Source organism: Siphateles boraxobius, unplaced genomic scaffold (assembly GCF_051911475.1).
Source record: "Siphateles boraxobius isolate OS27281-9 unplaced genomic scaffold, OSU_SipBor_1 8, whole genome shotgun sequence".
NCBI lineage: Eukaryota > Metazoa > Chordata > Actinopteri > Cypriniformes > Leuciscidae > Siphateles > Siphateles boraxobius.
In genome coordinates this window covers 7,211,502-7,232,121 of record NW_027509208.1, presented here as the reverse complement: position 1 = coordinate 7,232,121, position 20,620 = coordinate 7,211,502, and the positions used below count along the sequence as shown (strand labels likewise).

Genomic DNA, 20,620 nt, shown 5'->3' with positions numbered 1-20,620 from the left:
ATTTATTGCATAAAACATCTCTTTGCAATTATTACATATATAGTTGTATATATAATATATAATATGGTAGTCATAGCTACTTTAATAACATTAATGAAAAATCATTTGCTTTGCTTTGGTTTAATCCTCAAATGTAAGTCGCTTTGGATAAAAGCGTCTGCTAAATGACTAAATGTAAATGTAAACATTAATGAAAATCCTAGATATTGTAGATTGTAGTTGCTAGGGATGCACCGATACCAGTATCTGCATTGGCCCGATACTGCGTTCGTGTACTAGTAGTCTACTCATTAAAATGATCCGATACCAACAACCAATAGCCACAACACAGTGTACAGTACGGTGCTTGTGACGAATAAGCAACGACAACAAAGCAAACAGAGAGCAGACTGGATATATCAGAGAAGGTCTTTCGCCAGCTTGACGAGCGAATCCTTTTTTTCACAGAAAAAAGTTTGTAGTTTGGTCATATATGTCAATAGCAAATAAAGTAAAACAAGGCACATATTACCAACGTTAAATGATAAATATCACAAATATCACAAATATCTGAAGCGCACGTAGAAACCCGCGTCTTAGACAGCGCTTGAATACTGAAATGAATTATCTTTCGCGTCTTCTTGCGCTTGAAGTGACGAATTTACCCAAAATTATGTAAAAACACCCATCCTGGCGAGTATCCTAGTAAACATAGTAGGTAATGTCTTATATGAACGTAAACAGTTAAGACAAAATGTATGTAACAGTAGCTATATTTGATCTGATTTAAAGGGACAGCAACTTAATAAACACACTGCTGTGTTTTTAAAGTTAATTAAACAACAAAGGACAAAGAAATCAATGCTCTTACTGAATAAATTGACTATCTAAATTTTAATAACAATTCATCTATATTTAATTTGTACAGTGAAGACTATGCAGCGTTACCTGAAAACTACTGTTAAAGCTACCTGAAAAGCACTGTTTATTTTATTTGTATCTTTGATATATCAAATTTATTTGTACTATAATTGGAATTGGATTATTTGTTCTGATTTTATTACTAACTTTTTAGTTGAATTTAATAATGTTTTAAATTGACATTAATTAGGCTACTAGTTTCTGCTGTAGAATCAAAATTATAATTTAACTGTGATATTTTACTGGTATCTAAACATTTGAACCACTGACCCAACCGGGCCAGTATAAAAAAAATCCTTAGTATTGAGCCCTGTTAAAGCAGATCTAAATATACGCTGTGCTATTAAATAAAAGATAAAATATGATAGAGCAATGAAAGTAACAGAAGATACAATACATTTTAACAGACATAATTAAGCTTGAAAAAAACTGAAGGAAAAATATATTTGCTAAATAATTTAAACCAATGAATATTGTTCATTTTCTTTTGGTTTATATATTTAAAAATTACAAATGCAATGAAAATACATGTATTGGTATCAACAAGTACCAAAAATGAAAGTTTCGATATATTGGCCTTGTTCTTGAAAAAGTATTATCAAAAAAAAAACTAACAGCTAAAAAATGTTTTGTCCCTTAACTCAAGAATAAGTGAACATCATTAATTTAAAAATAGCACTGTTTCCAATTAGAAATTTTATGCAAAAGAAAACCATAAAATATTCCACCTACATGCTCAGATGACATAATTTTTGGATTTCCATGTGTTTGCAGGTGCCGTAAAACCATATTCATCCGCACAGTCACGCAGAGCCGAAGCACCACCGAAAAAAATCTTCTGAAAAATGCATGCAGTCATGTTTTTAAACCGCAAGAGGGCCAAAAGTTACATGCAATATATTATCTAAGTTACAAGAATTGTATTCTGTAGTTTTTAGAGCTAGTTTTTAGAGAAAAATATAGAAGTTTGTCTGTCAATAAGGAAGACAGCATATGTTGCACAAAGTATCTTCTTATTTCTTAATTTAACTATTTTCCCTCTCTCTCAGTGTTGTGATGACTACGTGCTCCACAGCACTGGGATTGGGTATGATGCCCCTCCTGCTCTACCTGTACAGCCAGGGTTTCTCAAACCTGGTGCAGTATGTTCCTTTCACTGGCATCACTGTTGCCCTGATTATGATCCTGGTGCCCTGCGGTATTGGGGTCCTGATCAACTACAGAGTGCCCCAGTATTCTAAGATCATCTTGAAGGTGTGTGCTAATTCATGCATGGATACTTTAACAATTTCTAGATTGTAATAAGCCGAAATGAAACAAAAAATTGTGCTGTATTGACAGTGCACACACTTGTATTGTTCCTACGGCCGAATAACTGCCATGCTAATCTGGAAAACAGCACCATGATGGGGTTATTCCTATGTTGCAGGGCTCTGTGTTCCCCAGATTAATATATGGCACATAATGAACACATCAAAATGGGTCCTATGTTCCCCAGATCAATGGTCTGTCAACACACATTAATTAAGTTTGACTGTAACAGTTATGTTCAGTTAGTTTAAATTATTTTTATAGACTTTTATTTTGTATTCCTCAGTTACCTGTTTCCTGTGTTTCCTTGGTTCTAGTGTCCCGCCATATATGTTGTCATGGAGATTCATTTAACGAGCACAGCTGTCTTCATTTAGTTGATAAAATCTATGTATGACCTTCAGTATTGTTTGTGTTATGTATGATACGTGCGGTCTCGTTCTATTTGGAAGCTACCGGACCTGAAGCATGACAGTGAAACTGCTTGTATTCAACAGTTGAACAAACAAGAAGCTAACATTATGTGGGGAAATCTTTTGTCCTTGATCACATGAAATTCCTTATCCCGTGGAGTATTACAGAAATAAAATAATTTAAGACCCATTTGCACCAAGGATAACTAGAACGATAACACCTCTATAACCTCGCTTCCCTGAAAAGAGGGAATGATATGTTGCGTCCTTCCATGGCACTAAGGGGGATCGCCTCTCTCCTAGAAATACTGTTGCCTGATTTGCACCCCAATGGGATTCAAGCACACAAGTTAAGGGTGATTTATACTTCTGTGTCAGACCTACCCCGGAGTCTCTATGCTATAGACTACGTGTTGGTTTTCATTTATACTTCTGCATCATTGTCCGCGTTGACGCGCAATCACACATGCAGAGGGAGCATGTGAAACCCGAGGGAGGGGTTCTAAAAGACCAATCACTGCACTTGCATCCACATAGAATTGATGCGTTGTTAAATTTTTGGAAAGGTGCAGGTCAGGGTACACCGAAGGGTACGCGCACTACACACAGCCTACGACATAGCTACGCAGTAAGTTCTATGCAGAAGTATAAATTGGGCTTTAGTGGCGGGAACGACATTTCCTCAGTATCTACTTAATATAGCACTCACAAAAATCCCTGAGCATAAGTAACACTGCATGAATGCAACATCTCGTTCCCTCATTTCAGGGAACCAAGGTTACGGTAGTAACTGGGGACATTCCCTTTCAATATTGGTCTCTCAACGTTGCGTCATTCAATGACGCTATGGGCAATGTAGTCCAATCATGCCGTATTACTGTGAACAAATGCTCAGCATTGTGCCTAAGCACAATGTCTCAGTAGAAATACTGCATAAGATACAACTATCATAACAAGTTGCATAGCATCTTATGTCTCGCAACAGTATGCCTCTAGTGTTAACACACAGCAGTGAAGACTAGCGGATCAGCATTTCAGGGGTTCAGTGTAAATGGTTTGGCTAAGCGGTGGTAGCACCAGCACCACCTTTTGACAAACGTAGTAGTGGAACTATTTGAAACACCGTGGCTGTCTTGCGCCTTTTAGAAACTTGACCACCGGGTCATTCCTGCCACGACTGGCAGTTAACCTCGCTGTAAAACGATAACAAAGCAGCAGCATATACTTTTAGCGTAGAGGTGTGCTGCCACTCTAAGCGCTCTTGCAAGAAGGACAGAATGACTGGAATTGAGCAATTCTCCTCCCTTGAGCTGCCCTAGCGCTCAATCTCTCCATTAATGAGCGTAGAGGCGCCTTGTAGAAGGGGCCCTTGCTTCAGTAATCATATTCAGCACGTGCTGAGGCAGAGTAGCTAAGGCTGGTTGGCTCTGCCGAGTGGCCACATGTGCAGATTCCACAATTCTTGATTGGAATGCCAGATTAAGCCATTTGCTTGAAAGAGGTCCTTCCTGGTCTTGATGGACCGGGTTGGATATGAATATAACGGTGATCAGCTGTTGTAGCATCTGTATACTTGAGCATGGAGGGTATCCGAGTAGTCTTGTGTAAAAGACACAATTTACCAGTGCCATAACTTCTGAGTAGACATATTTCCACAGATGTAGTCCAGTCCATTGGTCAATATGAGAGTGAGGAAGAGCTGAAGGAGGAGCTCTGATACTAATGCACTTTGTGGGTGAATATATATACGCATTTTATTACACTATAGAAGACACAAGGGCACTGAGCCGGCGCAAACTCATCATTGAACACATTGTGCTTCAATTAGGGGTGCTGCTGCTTCTGTCTCTGTGGCTCAGGAGGAGCAGCCAATGGGAGGTGCAGCAGGTTGGAGGCCAGATACTCTTTCTACGTGAGGGCTATCCGAATCCGGATAGTCCTGTCGCTCATGACATCGCAGTGAGGGCAGTAAGAACCCAACCCGATCTCAAGGCAATTCATACAAATTTTACGAGGTGGCTAATTTGTACAAATTCATACGACCTCACTCGTACAAATCTGTATGATTTTTGACAAATCTTACATATTTTACGAGTTGCCCAATTTGTATGAATTTGTATGAATGACCTACCCCTGACCCCTGGGGTTTAGACAAATCCTCTATTAGCCACTGTGGCGAGGGACGTGAGAGATGCGAGACCGGTGTGCTTCACAGGTGTTGCTCATTAGCAATCGCACCACCGGCCTCGCGCCGTTCTCTCACGTCCCTCGGCGGTCCCTCGCCACAGCCACAATAGCCACCTTTTTTTACTTTTTACCTTTTAACTGTACGAATTCGTACGAATTGGTTGTGAGATCGCGTTAAAGAACTCTTATTGGTGGATTCCTCCCAGGCAGAAAATGCACAACTCATGTCTGTCGGGGAGCTTGGTGGGTCCCGCACAGATAGAACAGGTTTTAATAGCTATCTACGGTCCACCGGAACGCTCAAGGGGATCAGCGATGTGTAATCCATTTTGTGCGGTGAGGAAACGTAATTCAGCGCTGCATTGAAAAGGAGCCGTTCCCTCCCCTAATTTGCATGCTGGAATGCTATTGGCTAATGAGATGCAAGGGGTTATTCCAATCAGGATTCAGTATTTCTAGGAGAAAGGTGTTTCCCCATAGTGTTATAGGATGACACCATGTGGAGGGACTGTTATTGAAAGGGAACTATAAAGTTTTAATAATCGTTCTAATTCTATGCACCAGAACACAACTCTAATGACAACGGCACAGAATTACATTCAGAGCAATTTTTTCCCAGCCGAAAAACATTGAAAGCCAATCAGAATCATGCTGCTTTAAAGACCCTGAGCCTTTAAAGCGGAAGACGACATAACTGCAGTGCATGCTTAAAATAAACAGAACGTTTGTATGTATATATATATTAGCATGGTGTGGATGCTAATATATTTATCATAATAGTTATCATTCTTAACTGTGTTTTTTGCTATGTAAATAGTTCTAAACAAAGCAAAAACAAAACCATTGTGCATCTCCCAGCAGCATAGTGGTGTTTAGAGTGAATGATTCCTTTACGCTGAAATCTGAAAAAGGCTGCCTCTGGACTATATAGTTAAGCTTCACCCATTATGTCCAGAGACTGGGAGCTTGACATAACTTGGCTCTTAAGTGAGTACCACATCCTCTAACCCTAACCTTAACCCTAATCCTACTTTAGGTCAAGCTCCACCCATTTGATCCATTTGAGCATTACTTGAAAAAATCCCCCACACAAACAGACTTGAACATGGAAACACAGAAATATGCAGAATTACAGTTATGATGAGATTCCAACCTATGGCTACCAAGTGTTTATAACCCTCACAGGACTGATCTATCTATAAATTACAGGAACGTCTCTCTGTCTGTGTGTGTCTGTTAATGGCATATCTCTCGAACCGTTAGTCCGATGGGTTTCAAACTTGACAGGACGTCTTGCTACAGGCACGAGTAAGTGCAGTGCCGAGTTTGAGGTTGTTTGGATTAGAAACGCAAAAGATATCGTTAAATATATCGGTACAAGAAGCACTTAGAAGGTTGTGGTTTAAAAATAAACATTCTGACATTAGAGGGTTGTGATTTAAAAATAAAGATTCTGACATAAAAATTAAGTCAGCTACACTGTTTACTTCTGAATATTATATTTCATTCACGGCCATCATTTGTATTATATTATTCACAAAGCGTTTTTTCCGAGTTCACTATGTAGCTGCTCCCTGAATCGTGTAGTTCAATTTTCCATATTTATTGTAGGCTATGTCATTATGTCAGTATCAGTAATTGCTTTCTACCATGCACAAATAAAAATGTCACCTGCTTTTGCTGTTTAATTGTAACAATGAGCACTCAAACACACCAAACCAACAATTACTAAAAACACACACAAAAACTGATTTTGCACGGGCACTTTGCACTAGTAATTACAATTTGTAAACTCAGATTTCTTTTTTAAAGCTCTGACTTCTTATCTTGTAATTATGGTAAAACTTACATGTTGTGAAAAATCAAGATCCCTTTATCAACATTCTATGCTGCTCGACCACACAATCTGTTGTATTGTAAAGGATGAATCCTCTGGCTACATGCCATCAGCATAACAGACAAATTATATGAATTATAAGCATATTCTTCAACTATGTTCCTGTTTTATTCCCTGTTGGCGTGTAGGTTGGGTTGACGGTGATGGTGATCTCCTGTGTTGTCATTGGTGTTCTTGCTGGTATATCTGATGGAGGAAAACTCTTCACAGTGCTATCTCCTCAACTTATAGCCACAGCTGCATTGATGCCATTGGTTGGATTCACATGTGGATATATCCTGTCCACTCTGTTCAGGATGAATGCACCGTATGTATGTCCACCGGAATATGTAATTGTATTGTATCTGGCCATGGTGGAAATCCGTTCTCAAGATAGTCAACCAATTGATTTATTGTTCAGTCACAGTGCATTTTTCACAAGTGTGATGCTCATTTGTGTCCTTGTGTTCTCAGTGACAGACGTACTGTTTCTTTGGAGGTAGGTTGTCAGAACATCCAACTGTGTTCCACAATCCTGAAGCTGGCCTTCCCTGCTGAGCTCATTGGTCAGCTGTATTTCTTTCCCGTCCTCTACGTTGTGTTCCAGATAGTCGAGGTTCTTTTTTTCATAGTACTGTTCAGATGCATTCAGAAGCTGAGTCCATCCCAAAAAGGTACATGAAGTCCATTAAACTTGTTATGAAAGTACATTTATGAGAAAAATGTTTATCAATTTATTTTATCTAAGTATTAAAAGTAGTAGAGTTCTGTTTTATTAACCTAAAGATTGATGTAGTGCTTATTTTAAAATTATTATAAGTATTATAAATTCTAAAAAGAACTGTTTTCTCTTCTTACACAGAGGCACAAGTGCACACAGTGGAAATACCAGCTGAAGAAACTAATGGACTCTCTGACAGTAACATCTGAGGGGACTCCATAGTGCTTATTAAGCTGAAAAAGCAATTTTAAGACAAAATATCACCATATACTGTACGGTTTTAGTCCAGTTTTTTAGTTAATAGAAGAGTTCATAATTGAAACTAAGTATAGAACTATAAAACTAAAACTATACGTAAATAGTTTTAAAATGCTTTTTGTTTACATTCTAAAATACACAATAAATTTGACTGTAGAACCTAATTGTTCTATACTGTCCTCCAGTCTTAATTGAAACACTAATAATTGTTTTAGAGCCATAATACAATAGTCATACCCTAATAAAACAGATCTTTTCATAATTTAGTACTGGGGTATTTTTTTTTCTAGTATAAGTTTAAGAAGTAGCACTTTTTATCCAGATTATGTGTGCAGGAATTGTGTACCGATAGCAGTATATGTTGTCATATAGTGGGTTCATTTTCACAGTAAGAACCCACTATTTATTGTCCTGTTATATATATATATATATATATATATATATATAATGCCATCTTAAATAAAAACATCTTCCACACCTATTTAAATTGTAGTGAAAATTACACATTTTAAATTGTTAAATGCAGTTCAAAAGATTTAAATTGTGTTTAAAACATGTCCTTAATATCTATTTGTGACACGGCTATTTACAATATATATTTAAAAGGCTAATAATATAATTTTCACTCAAATAAAGCAATTACAAACCTGAAGACAAAACCCAATTTAAAAAAATAAACATCTGAGCTGTAAGTGCGTAGCACGCAGAGGTGGACACAAATACATCAAAAACTATTTTGTTACAAAATACAAATACTGGCTCATGAAATGTAACAAAATAAAATACAAAATACTGATGTAAAAAATGTATTTAAATAAAATACAAGTAATTAGTATTTTGAAAATACAAAAATAATCCCACAATAATCTTACGTCTTTTTTTTTATTACTGAAAGGTCAATAACACAACTAGTAGCAATAACACAAATGTGACCCTGGATCACAAAACCAGTCTTAAGTAGCACGGGTATACTGTATTTGTGAGAATAGCCAACAATACATTGTGTGGGTCAAAATTATAAATTTCTCTTTTATTCAATTCAATTCAATTCAATTCAATTCAATTCAATTCAAATTTATTTGTATAGCGCTTTTCACAGTACACATTGTCTCAAAGCAGCTTTACAGAAATTGCAAATCATTAGGATATTATCTGATATTATTATAATCAGAAATTATGCCAAAAATCATTAGGATATTAAGTAAAGATCATGTTCCATGAAGATATTTTATAAATTTCCTACTGTAAATGTACAAAACATTTATTTTTGTTAGTGAATGCAGCACAATCGCGAACATAAATGCACAACTTTAAAGGCGATTTTCTCAATGTTTCGATTTTTTTGCACCCTCAGATTCCAGATTTTCAAATAGTTGTATCGCGGCCAAATATTGTCCTATCCTAACAAACCATACATCAATGGAAAGCTTATTTATTCAGCTTGCATGTGATGTATAAATCTCAATTTTAAAAAAAATGACCCAAAGACTGGTTTTGTCATCCAGGGTCACAAATATGAGAAATGTGTAAATTCAAAATGGCGAAGTAGCAAAATAAAAAAGTATGGGCATTTCACTAAATCTCTACAGGGCCTGAAATAGCTCCCTCTGACGTAAATGGCATGTAGCTAAGTTCACATCAATGGTGTGGCAGGCTGCCCTTAATAGCAAAGCGTGTTTGATGTAGGCTACGTAGCCATTATCACTGTTACTCAACTCGTGCCTTAAAGGACAAGTTCGGTATTTTACACTTAAAGCCCTGTTTTAAGATCGTTTCTGATGAAATAGAACGTTTAAGATTGAAATTTTGACAAATGCCCTCCAGCCCAGTTGGTGGCGATAATGCACCTTTGCCAATGTTTGGATAGCGTAGCCTACGATACAGTGACTGGCAGACTACAGAAAGAATACAAACAACACCATTTCCGTTCGGTGGCGGAGTAATACCGTACCTCACAGAACATCCAATACAAGTCAATGGAGTTGGACAAAAACTACGATAAACCCTGTTGGAAAGCATCTTTTGCAGTGATTTTTGTGTAAACATAACAGACCGAGAATTTTCGTCACAAAATCAAAATTCCATTTTAATCATAATTATGATTAATCATATTAATCATAATATGTGTGGGTTTGTTTTACACACAAGACTCTAACTGCCCTGACCGCGTATGCCTTTTCCATAGTAGAATCGCACTGCGTGCGCAATTACTGAAAAACAATAGGATTGATGATTATTTTATACAAAATCAATATCAATATTTCTCATATGTAATACGTTTAAAAACGTGTAAAAAATGCAGATGGATGTTATATTGTGAACGCTTGCTTAGCATGGAGATTTCAGTGGAGTTACAACAGACACGCTGTTTCATAATAGGTAACAGGGCCTATGATGTCCTTTATGAATGACAAGACAGTGCATTGATCTCATAAGGCACAATTATTTTCTATATAATGCCATTCAGTGTGCAATGTGTGTGTGTGTGTGTGTGTAGACTGTATATTTTTCACAAAACACTTTACCTTAATGCCGTTTTTAAGTTCAACACTCATTCACTTCTTGGAGGGAGCCCGGTCTATAGGGTGTCACGTGATTTTTGTGCATCTAACCTGGACATTGCCATTGCCAACATCAGACCGAAAATATGGCAAAATCATTTAAGTATTTGAAATACTCTAAATACACTCCCTCAAAATATTTTGTTACAAACTACATTTTATTTTTTCCACACCTGCAAAATAAAAATTACAAAATACACTAAAGTAATTAAATACTTATTTAAAATACATTTAATTGAATTTGAAATACTGCCCATGTCTGGTAGTACGGAGATCAGTAACTCTGGAACTGCAGGAAAACACTGTTTAGCACCACAAGAATGAGCGCAGACTTTATCTTTACCACCCCAAAAGGTACATCAATTTTATGAACTTACAGAATTACATTTCAGTTGTCATGGATGGTAATTCGAACTACCTTCCAATCTGTCAGTCTTTTTATTTATTTTATCTAAAGACAAAAAATTACAAATCCTAAAAAAATAAGTATTAGACTAACTCTTAAAATTAACAATTTCTCTTTTTTACACAAAACAAAAGTGTACACAACAGTGGCAAGAGCAGCTGAAGAAACTAATAGACACTAACGGGATCCCATAGAGTTTAAAAAGGTTGAAAGAAAAAAAGACAAGGAATTTGAGGCCAAAGTACAGTGGGTGCCGGGGCTAAGAAAGAATGAAAGACAAACCAAGGAGTAGAAAGTACACATTTTTTCTTCTTCCAAAACAGCATGAGCCTTAAAAGTTTCTTCAAAGTGTCCAATTGTATGTGGTTGCACAACAGCACAAACGTGACTGCTTTTTCAGCTGCCTTGAAACAGGTGCCATATTTTTTATTTGAATATCACCATAGGCAGTTAATAATTCTATTCAATATATCTAAGACAAAACAAAATATGCAGAGAACAAATGACATCTTGAAGGAGTCTGATGCTTAACTTTTTTAAACACCTTTCAAGTATGAATTTTTAAACAAAGTTGCAACTTGCAATAATACCTCCATGTTAACAATAAATGTGTACTATAGAGCTAATTTTTTTTAATAAACAATATTTATGTCTAACGTGTAATGTTTTTGAGCTTTCAGATGAATGACTGACCCCCTTACTAACAGCTTTTTGGGGAATTTATTATTATAATTTTTTTTTTACAGTGCTACACAAACTTTATAAACGTTCAAAAACATTTGATTAATATTTATATCATGGTACAGAAAGGTGACCCATATTCCAAATGAATGAAAAACATATCCAGACATTGATTCAACATGATCTGAAAAAAATACTCAAACTCATGCAACAGTTTACAATACATCGAACATATGGCATATGAAAATCTCATCCTCTTTTGTGAAAAAAAAGAATGAGAAAATGCATGGCAAAAAAAAGCTAAATTTATTCGTTCGAACAAATGCAACATTAAAATGTGTATACACAATGAGAAATCAAATGGGTACATATGAACAGGCTTGTATATAAAACAGGGATTCACAAATGTGTAACAAGATCTCTTTATTCATGCAGCGTGAAGGGAACTCAGATAATTCTTTGACTTCTTTCATTACAATTCAAGCATCTACATAAACAATTTGCATTATTCATAAAACCCTTATTACAAATCTTCAGAACACAACAAAAGATCAAACTTACTGAAAACAATCATATTTACTGGTTTGTCCATAAATATGTTTATACAATTAAAGAATCTCGACAGAAATCAAACCTCACTCTGTATGTAGTGGAAAAATAATCACAAAAAAACATTTGAGACATGAACTTAAAAACTCCCCCACCAAAAAATAGCTGTATAGTCCTGATTTAAATGGACTCTCCTGTCAAATACCTTTAAATTCGCAACAGAGTGTGAAAACACTGGCATGGAGAGAGGCCTAAATTGACCCAAGGTGGGACAATATTGCTGCGATAAACTTCATCAGCCAGTGCAGCAGCAGCAGCAGCATCTAATGACGGCTGTCAGTGGACGGGGAACGAGACGGTGGGGGGCGCTGCACTGGGGTCGGCGGGGATGCGGATTCAGCACGCGCTGCTTCCTTGGGCCGCACAGGAGAGGGACTGGCTGAACGGGACCGACTTCTTGAGTGGTTATGTGATTTGGGGCTGTGGGAACGGGAGCGGCTACGAGAACGTGATGCGGAACGCCCTCGTGAACGAGAACGAGATCGAGATGAGCTATTTGAGCGAGACCGAGTTCTGGACCTACAGGACAAGAGAAAGCAAGAGAAAAATCAATTAATTAATCTATCTACACACTATTGTTCAAGAGTTGGTGAGATTAAAAAAAAAAATATATATATATATATATATTTGTATCTCTATTTCTACCCAAATGCTCCATTTAGTTAATCAAAAATACAAATACAACATTTTATTTATCCCTGTTATGGCAAAGCTGAAGTTTCAGCAACCATTACTCCAGTCTTCAGTGTCACAAGTCAGCATTTGGTGCTTTAAGAAACATTTCTTCTTATAATCACTGTTTTTCTGTAAGCCATGATACATTTTTTGATGTTTCTTTGACGTTCAAAAGAAGAGCATTTATTTGAAATAGAAATCTTTTGTAACAAATGTCTTTACTGCTAATTTTTAACAATTCCATGCATCTTTGGTAAAAACAAACAAACATTAATTTCTCTCTCTCTACACACACACACACACACACACACACACACACACACACACACACACACACACATATATATACATATATAAAAATAATTATTGACACCAAACTTTTGAATGATATTGAACAAATCTTAGTAATAACAAAATAATTTTAGCAATTATGAAAATCTTATATTTATTTTAGTTTTATACATAATTGTTTATTTTTTTATATTCATTTTTATATTGGAAACATCATTACCGTATTACATGCTAAAACAAGAATAACTCACTTTTTCCTGGACGCCTCAACAAGTTTGATTTTCCTTCCATTGATCTCTTTCCCAGACAACTTCTCCATGGCATTTTTTAGATCATTATGGCTGGCAAACTCAACCACACTGTAGAAAGATAAAGGTATAACATAAAACGTTTAAAAAGTAATGCAATATCAATTTAGATTCAATCCATGATTTGTCTTCATTGTGATATTCAACCATTTAACATTACATACATCTACAGTTACAGTAATTCATTGAATTCCATGAAAAAAAAAAAGACTGGGAGAGTAACAGGAAAAAAAAATAGCCAGCTCACCCTTCATTAAGCTTTGGCCGATGGGCATCTGCAAAAGTAACCTCTCCAGCTTGTCTCATGAAATCCTTTAAATCCTACACACAGTACAGCAGCCTTTTGTGTTAGCTAGGTAACTTAGATGAGCACAATTTACACGTTTTATGAAGTATCAGGGTAAATTAACTATCAAAGTTGGGGCCCGAGAACTTCTCAGATCTTGCTCAAGCCTGGACCATGTTCAATATGCAACATATAAACATTAAAATGAAGCTGAAAGGAAGAAAATTGCAGCACACGGATAGATTTGAAACCAACAAAAAGCAAGGCCAAGCGGCCACTTTCTACTTAAAGCTTTGTGAAATGCGCAAACATTGAGACACAAAAGACTTTGTGTTTACACATCGCCAAAATTAATGAGTACTGGGAATGAAAAGTGGTAGCGTAGTAATCAAGGGAACAAGGTTGACCGGGGAAATTTTGGCTTGCAATGCTGAGACAAATAGGGAAGCCAAACAGTCAATCAGCCTTCTTTAATGTTCTTTCAGCCCCCTATTTAAAGCTTTGTGATGCTTACAATGGCTTCTGAAATGTCCAAACACAAAGAGTTCTGTGTCTTAACGCCAAAATTAACGAGCACTAGAAAAGTGGTGGCATAGTAATCAAGGGGACAATGTTGACCATGGATATTTTGGCTTGCAATGCTGTGACATTCCCGGACCCCTGTACTACAACATTCAAGACTAGCGGAGCAACTATGTGGAGCGGCTCGTAAAAAAAGGGCCCCACATTTAGTAAAATGTACATTTACATGGCAAATGCATTCTTACCAAAACACAAGTGCATACAGTGTGGAAGTGCACTAGGCCTCCCTCCATCGATCGTACCCTATTTGTGCCGTCCCCTCAAGGGCACCGAGCGAAAACAGCGAGGAAGAGATTATAGACTAATACCTGGGAACGTACCCATCGGGCTGTTTTATCCTCTGCCACGTGTGTGGGACCACCAGAGAGCAGGGTGGGTGAGTATACCGATCGAAGCCTCTCAAATTACCGAACCCCTCGATTGACTGCGTAAGCCAGAGATTCGCTCTCTTTCTCTCTTTCACACGCTCTCTTTCTGCCCCTCTCTCTCTCGATTTCAATCTCTGTCTCTCTCTCTCTCTTTCAGCTCGGCACCGTCACAAACCGCGCTTTGTAGCGGGAGCCGCTGCGTCTAGAGCGAGAGGGCATCACTCTCAGAGAGCTCTCGTGCGATCGGCGGAGGTCAACTAGGCGTGGGACACAATGGGAGTGGCTTAACCAGAGAGAGGGACCCTGTAGGGGTTAACTCCACCATTAGCGAGCTCTTCCATACGACACAACAGTCAGGCTGGCAAATAGAGGGGTGAACAATTGGTTAAAACAGAGGCAAAGTGACTTAACCTTACTGTTTCCTCAGTATTATATGACCTTGAATTTGAAAGTAATCTCAGAATGACAACTTCTGCCATTGATTTACATTTAATTGGGTAATAAATCAATTTAACTCTACATATTCTAATTATCTATGAAGGATTCCTTTTTTTTGTGTTATTTGCAGTGTTTGGGAAATCAACTGACTCCCCAAAACATGACAGGAAATTGATGAATGCTCACCTGCCAGCTGACTCTTGACGACAAATTCTCCACGATGAGACGATTCTCAGTGCGCATCGGTGGAGGGTTCCTGACAGGTGAAACAGTTAAGAGTTATTGAGTTGATTTCTATACAACACTAAAAATAGTGTTTATACAACCTCACCTGTGCAAATATGACTTTACTGTCAATTTTAATCAATGTAATGCATATTTTCGACATAAAAATATTGATTTCTTTAAAACAAAAAAGGAACTCAACCCAGATATAACTAGGGTTGGGTACCGAAACGCGGTGCCAATAGAGAACCAGTCCTGACGTAAATGGTAGTAACGAGACCGAATAAGAACGAAAATTTCGGTGCCTGACTCTGTCTTACATGCGCTTCATGAGGCGCACACGCAAGGTCTCTCGCTCTCTCCCTCTCCGACGTGCACGCGCTATGCGGTTTGGAGCAGTCTCGCATTCGTGCTCTAGCTCGCTCGCTCTAGATTCCGGGAGATTTTAAGTTGTGGGCATCATGGAGCCGTTATCCAAATGCGGGAGATTCCCGGAACTTCCGGGAGACTTGGGATGTCTGCTGATTGCGAGGGGATTAATGAAAATGCCGAAGACAAAACGCTGCAAGGTTTGGCTGCATTTCACATGTAAAATGCGTCAGAACGCACTCTGTGTGTGCCGATTGTCTGAAGCCCATATAGAATCACGCCAATTCAATGGCTGATGGCACGGTCAGTGCCTTGACGCTCTTACGTCGTCATATTATATTTGACGCGCGCAGATTTCTCTGCCAAAAAAGGAAGCTTGTCAGCAGTGAACGCAGCGTCTCGTTCGCTATTCAGAGAACATAGGTTACACCAGTAACCAGAGACGTTCTCTTTCATAGGTTCACTCAACGCTGCGTAGCTAAGACGCACCAAACTCGCCAAGCTAAGCGCTGCCGTATAGTACAACGACCAGATAACTTAAATGACTGGTTCAAGCAGACAAAACATGGGAACCTGGAGCCATGTCGAGATTAGATTACACTGGTAGTAATCTCTATTAATCTCCAGTATTATTACATTGTTTGATACAATATTGTTTTATTTGATATTATGTAAATGTGAATTTTATTTTATAGTTGTTTATTTATTATTACCATATGTTACTTGTATTTATATTGTTTAAAGATTTAAGTTAATATTTTGTCCAGTTTGGCCCTATGAATAAAAGTTTTTTTTTTTTTTGACAAAGTGTGTGCGGTTTCGTTTTCGTAAGTACCGGAGAAATGTGTATTTTAAGAATACGTTTTATAACGCGCTCTGAGCATTCAACACATCAAGTTGGCTTCGCGGATTCGCGCTTGTTTAACTGAGAGAACGAGCAGAGAGAGTGAAAGCCCCAGTCGCGCGCGCGCTCTCTCTCCCTCCCTCGCTCATAATAATGAATTGAGTTGACTGAATATCTTTGAGAATACACGATGGTAAACGGTCGGAAGACCGAAGTTTTTTTTTTCTGAACTACCACTGGTTGTGAATTGTGCTAAAATAACGTTGCCTCATCTTCTCTGAAAAGCTTTCCACACATTCAGATGGCATAAACCACTCTTTCAATAAACAAAACAAAAAATCTATCTGGTGATGAAATGTTTTCTGTGTTGAGACAAATCTTGTGCGATGTCCTAAACTGCCTGGATAATCACACAACGTGTGCCGTGGTCCGTTAATGACACGTCCGATTCGCGAACTGACTCCTTTGAACCGATTCACTTTAATGAATGGTTAAAATAACAACTGATCTGTCCAACACTGAACTCAAGAGTCATTCTAGAATGATTCATTCTTTCCAAGTAGAGCTATTCAAGTCATCTGGTGAAATTGTTTTTATATCGCAATATATATCGCAGAAAAATCAAATATCGCAATGTCATTTTTTTACCAATATCGTGCAGCCCTACTGTAAATTCTGTGGGCCTTCAATTGCAGAACTGTCCAAATTTGTAACTGCGTCAAAACAATTCAAACACGAATCATTGAAGCTTCACAATGACATATTATATTTATTTTACTTTTCCTTAAGAGTTCAGAAGTCTGCCCATCTGTGCCAACCATAGCATGGTGAAATCCAAAAGAAATTAATTTAGCACTTTATTGTGTAGGCTACTGTATTTTCTATTGCAGTAAATCTATCCCAACCATTTTTAAAGAAAACAAGAAGGCATGTGTTTTAAAAGATGGAGAGTAAAATAAAAAGCACATCTGTATGCAATACAGTTTCACTATTGGTCATTATTATCCAGAGCGGCTTACTATATAAATAATTTGTGCGACCAAATCATGTTTTGCGCTAGTAACTGAAAAAGTTAGTAGCGCAAGTGCCACCAGTGGAAAATGTTAGTGTAGTTCCCTGGGTTCAAGAACCGTTTAAGCACCGGAACCGTTTAAAAAAATACAGAGTAGGTACTGGTATCCGCTAAAACCCAACCGATACTCAACCCTAGACATAACGTTATAATGTTAATGTGCAATAATAAAAAAGCACATGAGAAAAGTGTATTTAATAAAGATTGACCCCTACCTCCGGCTGTCCTGGGAGCCACGGCTATACCGACCAGGGAAACGTCCTCCACCGCCACCACTACCTCCACCACCGCCACCACGACCACCTCGGCCCCCACGCAGGCGGACACGGGCATGTTCAATGGTTACTCTGCAGGAAAAAAGTAATCATACATGTATCCGCTAAGTCTCAAGTCCCTAATATGTAACAATGTGTTGTGAAAACAACTATAAAAATAGGCACTGAATTTAATTGTACCTCTCATTGCAGAGCTCTTTCCCATCAAGCTCATAAACAGCATCTTCTGCATCTCTTGGGTCATCAAATTCCTGAAAAAAATAGGCACTTCATTCTTAGGCTCAATTCTTGAGCTTTAGTTTATTTCTTGTCCAATTAATACAAGAACCCCTTATAGTTTACATTTGTTAATTGCTCAGTTGGTTGTTGCAAACTTAGTCTACAATTTCATTTGACAATATTACATACATGACCGTTCAAAAGGTTGGGGTCAGTAAGAAATTAATACTTTTTATTCAGCAAGGACGTGTTAAATTGATTAAAAGTAACAGCAAAGATGACGTCACTGATTTCTGAAAGGATCTTGAGACACTTAAGACTGGAGTAATGGCTGCTGAAAAGTAAGTTTTGCCATCACAGGAATAAATTACCATTAAAAAAATGTTAAAATAGATATTTTAAAAATTTCACAACATTCCTGTTTTTACTGTAATTCTGATCAGATCAAATAAATGCAGCTTTTGGGTTCCCCAAAACTTTTGAATGGTTGTGAATTTGAAAATATAGTATTAAAATAACAAGTAACGTTATATACTAACAACCTGAAATTATGAACACGTAATTACGTGGCTGTCTCAAAACCAGAAGAGCTTGTGTCCATTCATTGTAGACTAACGTTAGGTTTTGAAACACAGCACATGTGCTATTAATATATATTACTGAGGTTGGACACCTACACGCACACATCACAAGAGCTTAAGTCACTATAATTACAATGCAACACAAACAGACGCTGTTGCAATATCTGAATTTTTATGAAATTGTTCACGAAAGGCAAAACGTACCACAAATCCGAAGCCTCTTTTCAGGTCAATGTCTCTGATTCTTCCATAACCCTTGAAGAACCGCTCGACGTCCTTCTCCCGAGCAGACGGGTTTAATCGACCGATGAAAATACGACAACCGCTCATCTTCTTTAAAACGAACACAAACAAGGTTAAAAAAATCGTAATATCACGATGCTGTGTTTTTATGCAAGCGTCAAACACCGACGAAGGCTAGAGGGCCTTCAAGAACCACAATCCACATCCAGAGAGCTCATTAACTGGTGAATCGTTACACAAAACAATCGGTTAAACAACACAACCCTTAAAAGCCGAATTCAGACAAGTGTTTAGATGCCCTGTCTCAGGTACATACCTCTGGCTAATGTTTCTCCTCTGAAAGACTGCGTGTGCGAACAATCCCTTCCACACAAAATGGAGTCAGTCAGTGTAGTAGAGCCGCGAGATCCGAGCGACGCTCAACACTGATCTGAGATCAGTTCAGACACTGCGCTCTAGTACTGTGTCAGATACAGTATAATACTCAATAATTCAAAGCATTATGTACTGTAGCTATCTACGTGAAAAATAGATCAATTAGTTTAAACTGTCAAATGTAACAGTTAAATGGTAATTTAGTAACTTAGTCCTATTTTGTTTAGAGACGAAACATCTGTAGTGTCAATATTACTGCCTATTATTATTATTTACTTTGATAAATAATCTGATCTGTCATGTTTATTCCGACCATAACATACGTTATATAGTTTAAAAGACGTTTACACTGCAGCGAATTGTACTTTGATCGGCTGTTTTCAATAAACCAATTGAACCGGTTCACATAACCAATCAGAGTGATTCACGAATCAGACTGAACCACTGAATAACCGTCAATTTCAACTCATTCAACGGAGAACCGTATGAAGGTAAAATGATGACATAAAGAATCGCATGCGTAGGGTAAGATTTGTGAAAGTGTAGAGAAGATTGCAAGCGTAAATTAAATATGCATGTGCAAGAGAAGATTTGTAAGGGTGTAAATCGCAATTCAAGTGTAAGAAAAAAATATTTGCAGAGTCAGCGAGAAGCTCATCTGATTGGCTACATGATGGTGGACCCGCCCTCCTCTTCGCGCTTGCAAATGAGAGAATCGTGCCAAAAGTGGAAGCGCAGGAAAAAGAAAGACGCAACTGTACAAATCGGGTTATTTCGGAAACTTTTTTGCCTCATGCACACAAAGAGTCATATAGACATTTGCAACAGTTTACTTTTTTACACAAAGTTTGATTTTGCGCAATTAATCTGTTTTGCAGTTCCTGCCTCTGTCGTTTTCTCTGTTTCAAAAACCGTGCCAAAAGTATATGCGCTGAAAAATGAAAGTCTGAAAAATACAGATCCTATTTATTTTGCATTAGCATGAAGCTGCAGCTTCAAAATACATGAATTACACTTACGAATAACAGTTAAATGCTGAAAATATATTTTTCTTACACTTGAATTGCGATTTGCCTAATTTAATTTACGCTTGCAATCTAATGTACACTTTCACAAATCTTACCCTGCGCATGCGATTCTTTATGTTATCATTTTACCTTCATAGAACCGACGCTTTGGTACAACTCACCTAAAAAAAACATTCTGGGGTGCGTTTCCCAAAAGCCTCGTTGGCCAACTATGATCGCAATTTCCATTGAACTCTATTGGTAACGACGGTAATTGCGACCATAGTTGGCTTTGGTAAATGCAGCCCTGGTGGGCTATTTAGCTTCTCAGTGAGCTCCATTGGGGCTGCAACTAAATTAATTGTAAACAAGAAATAACAATAAACAGACTTATTAATCAATTTCGTTGATAAACAGCCGGGATGTCAGGAAAGACGAGATAAGCAATCACCTCATGCGGTAAATAGCTGCATCATTCTTTTAAATCGGTTCTTTGAAAGAATTGTCAAAAGAACCGATTCGCGGAAATGAATCTTAGT

General features: G+C 37.6%; 2 protein-coding genes across 3 annotated transcripts; one reads left to right on the top strand and one right to left on the bottom strand.

Moving 5' to 3' along the window:
- The first annotated feature begins 1,714 nt into the window (after positions 1 to 1,714).
- On the top strand, positions 1,715 to 7,797 carry slc10a1 (solute carrier family 10 member 1). The gene is made up of 4 exons (XM_077219385.1): positions 1,715 to 2,154; positions 6,837 to 7,015; positions 7,162 to 7,361; positions 7,550 to 7,797. Exons 1-4 carry the CDS (start codon positions 1,957 to 1,959, stop codon positions 7,615 to 7,617), a joined length of 645 nt encoding a protein of 214 aa, XP_077075500.1. The 5' UTR covers positions 1,715 to 1,956; the 3' UTR covers positions 7,618 to 7,797.
- Positions 7,798 to 11,334: 3,537 nt separating this feature from the next.
- On the bottom strand, positions 11,335 to 19,153 carry srsf5b (serine and arginine rich splicing factor 5b). 2 transcript variants are annotated; one of them, XM_077220409.1, is made up of 8 exons: positions 19,016 to 19,153; positions 18,661 to 18,789; positions 17,837 to 17,907; positions 17,597 to 17,728; positions 15,058 to 15,127; positions 13,445 to 13,518; positions 13,141 to 13,248; positions 11,335 to 12,442 (listed from the first exon to the last, which is right to left on the bottom strand). In XM_077220409.1, exons 2-8 carry the CDS (start codon positions 18,784 to 18,786, stop codon positions 12,187 to 12,189), a joined length of 837 nt encoding a protein of 278 aa, XP_077076524.1. In that variant the 5' UTR covers positions 18,787 to 18,789; positions 19,016 to 19,153; the 3' UTR covers positions 11,335 to 12,186. The 2 variants fall into 2 exon arrangements, with proteins under 2 accessions (XP_077076524.1, XP_077076525.1); XM_077220410.1 differs by having other exon boundaries at positions 18,661 to 18,786; positions 19,016 to 19,116.
- Between the last annotated feature and the right edge of the window lie 1,467 nt (positions 19,154 to 20,620).

Excerpts from the sequence above, each read along its gene's own strand:
- slc10a1 (XM_077219385.1), top strand. The coding sequence starts at position 1,957 with ATGACTACGTGCTCCACAGCACTGGGATTGGGTATGATGCCCCTCCTG. Across the intron at positions 7,016-7,161 it reads CTGTTCAGGATGAATGCACC|TGACAGACGTACTGTTTCTT; the intron begins GTATGTATGTCC and ends TTGTGTTCTCAG. Across the intron at positions 7,362-7,549 it reads GCTGAGTCCATCCCAAAAAG|AGGCACAAGTGCACACAGTG; the intron begins GTACATGAAGTC and ends CTTCTTACACAG.
- srsf5b (XM_077220409.1), bottom strand. The coding sequence starts at position 18,786 with ATGAGCGGTTGTCGTATTTTCATCGGTCGATTAAACCCGTCTGCTCGG. Across the intron at positions 17,908-18,660 it reads AAAGAGGCTTCGGATTTGTG|GAATTTGATGACCCAAGAGA; the intron begins GTACGTTTTGCC and ends TATTTTTTTCAG. Across the intron at positions 15,128-17,596 it reads GGCTCCCAGGACAGCCGGAG|GAACCCTCCACCGATGCGCA; the intron begins GTAGGGGTCAAT and ends TTCACCTGTCAG.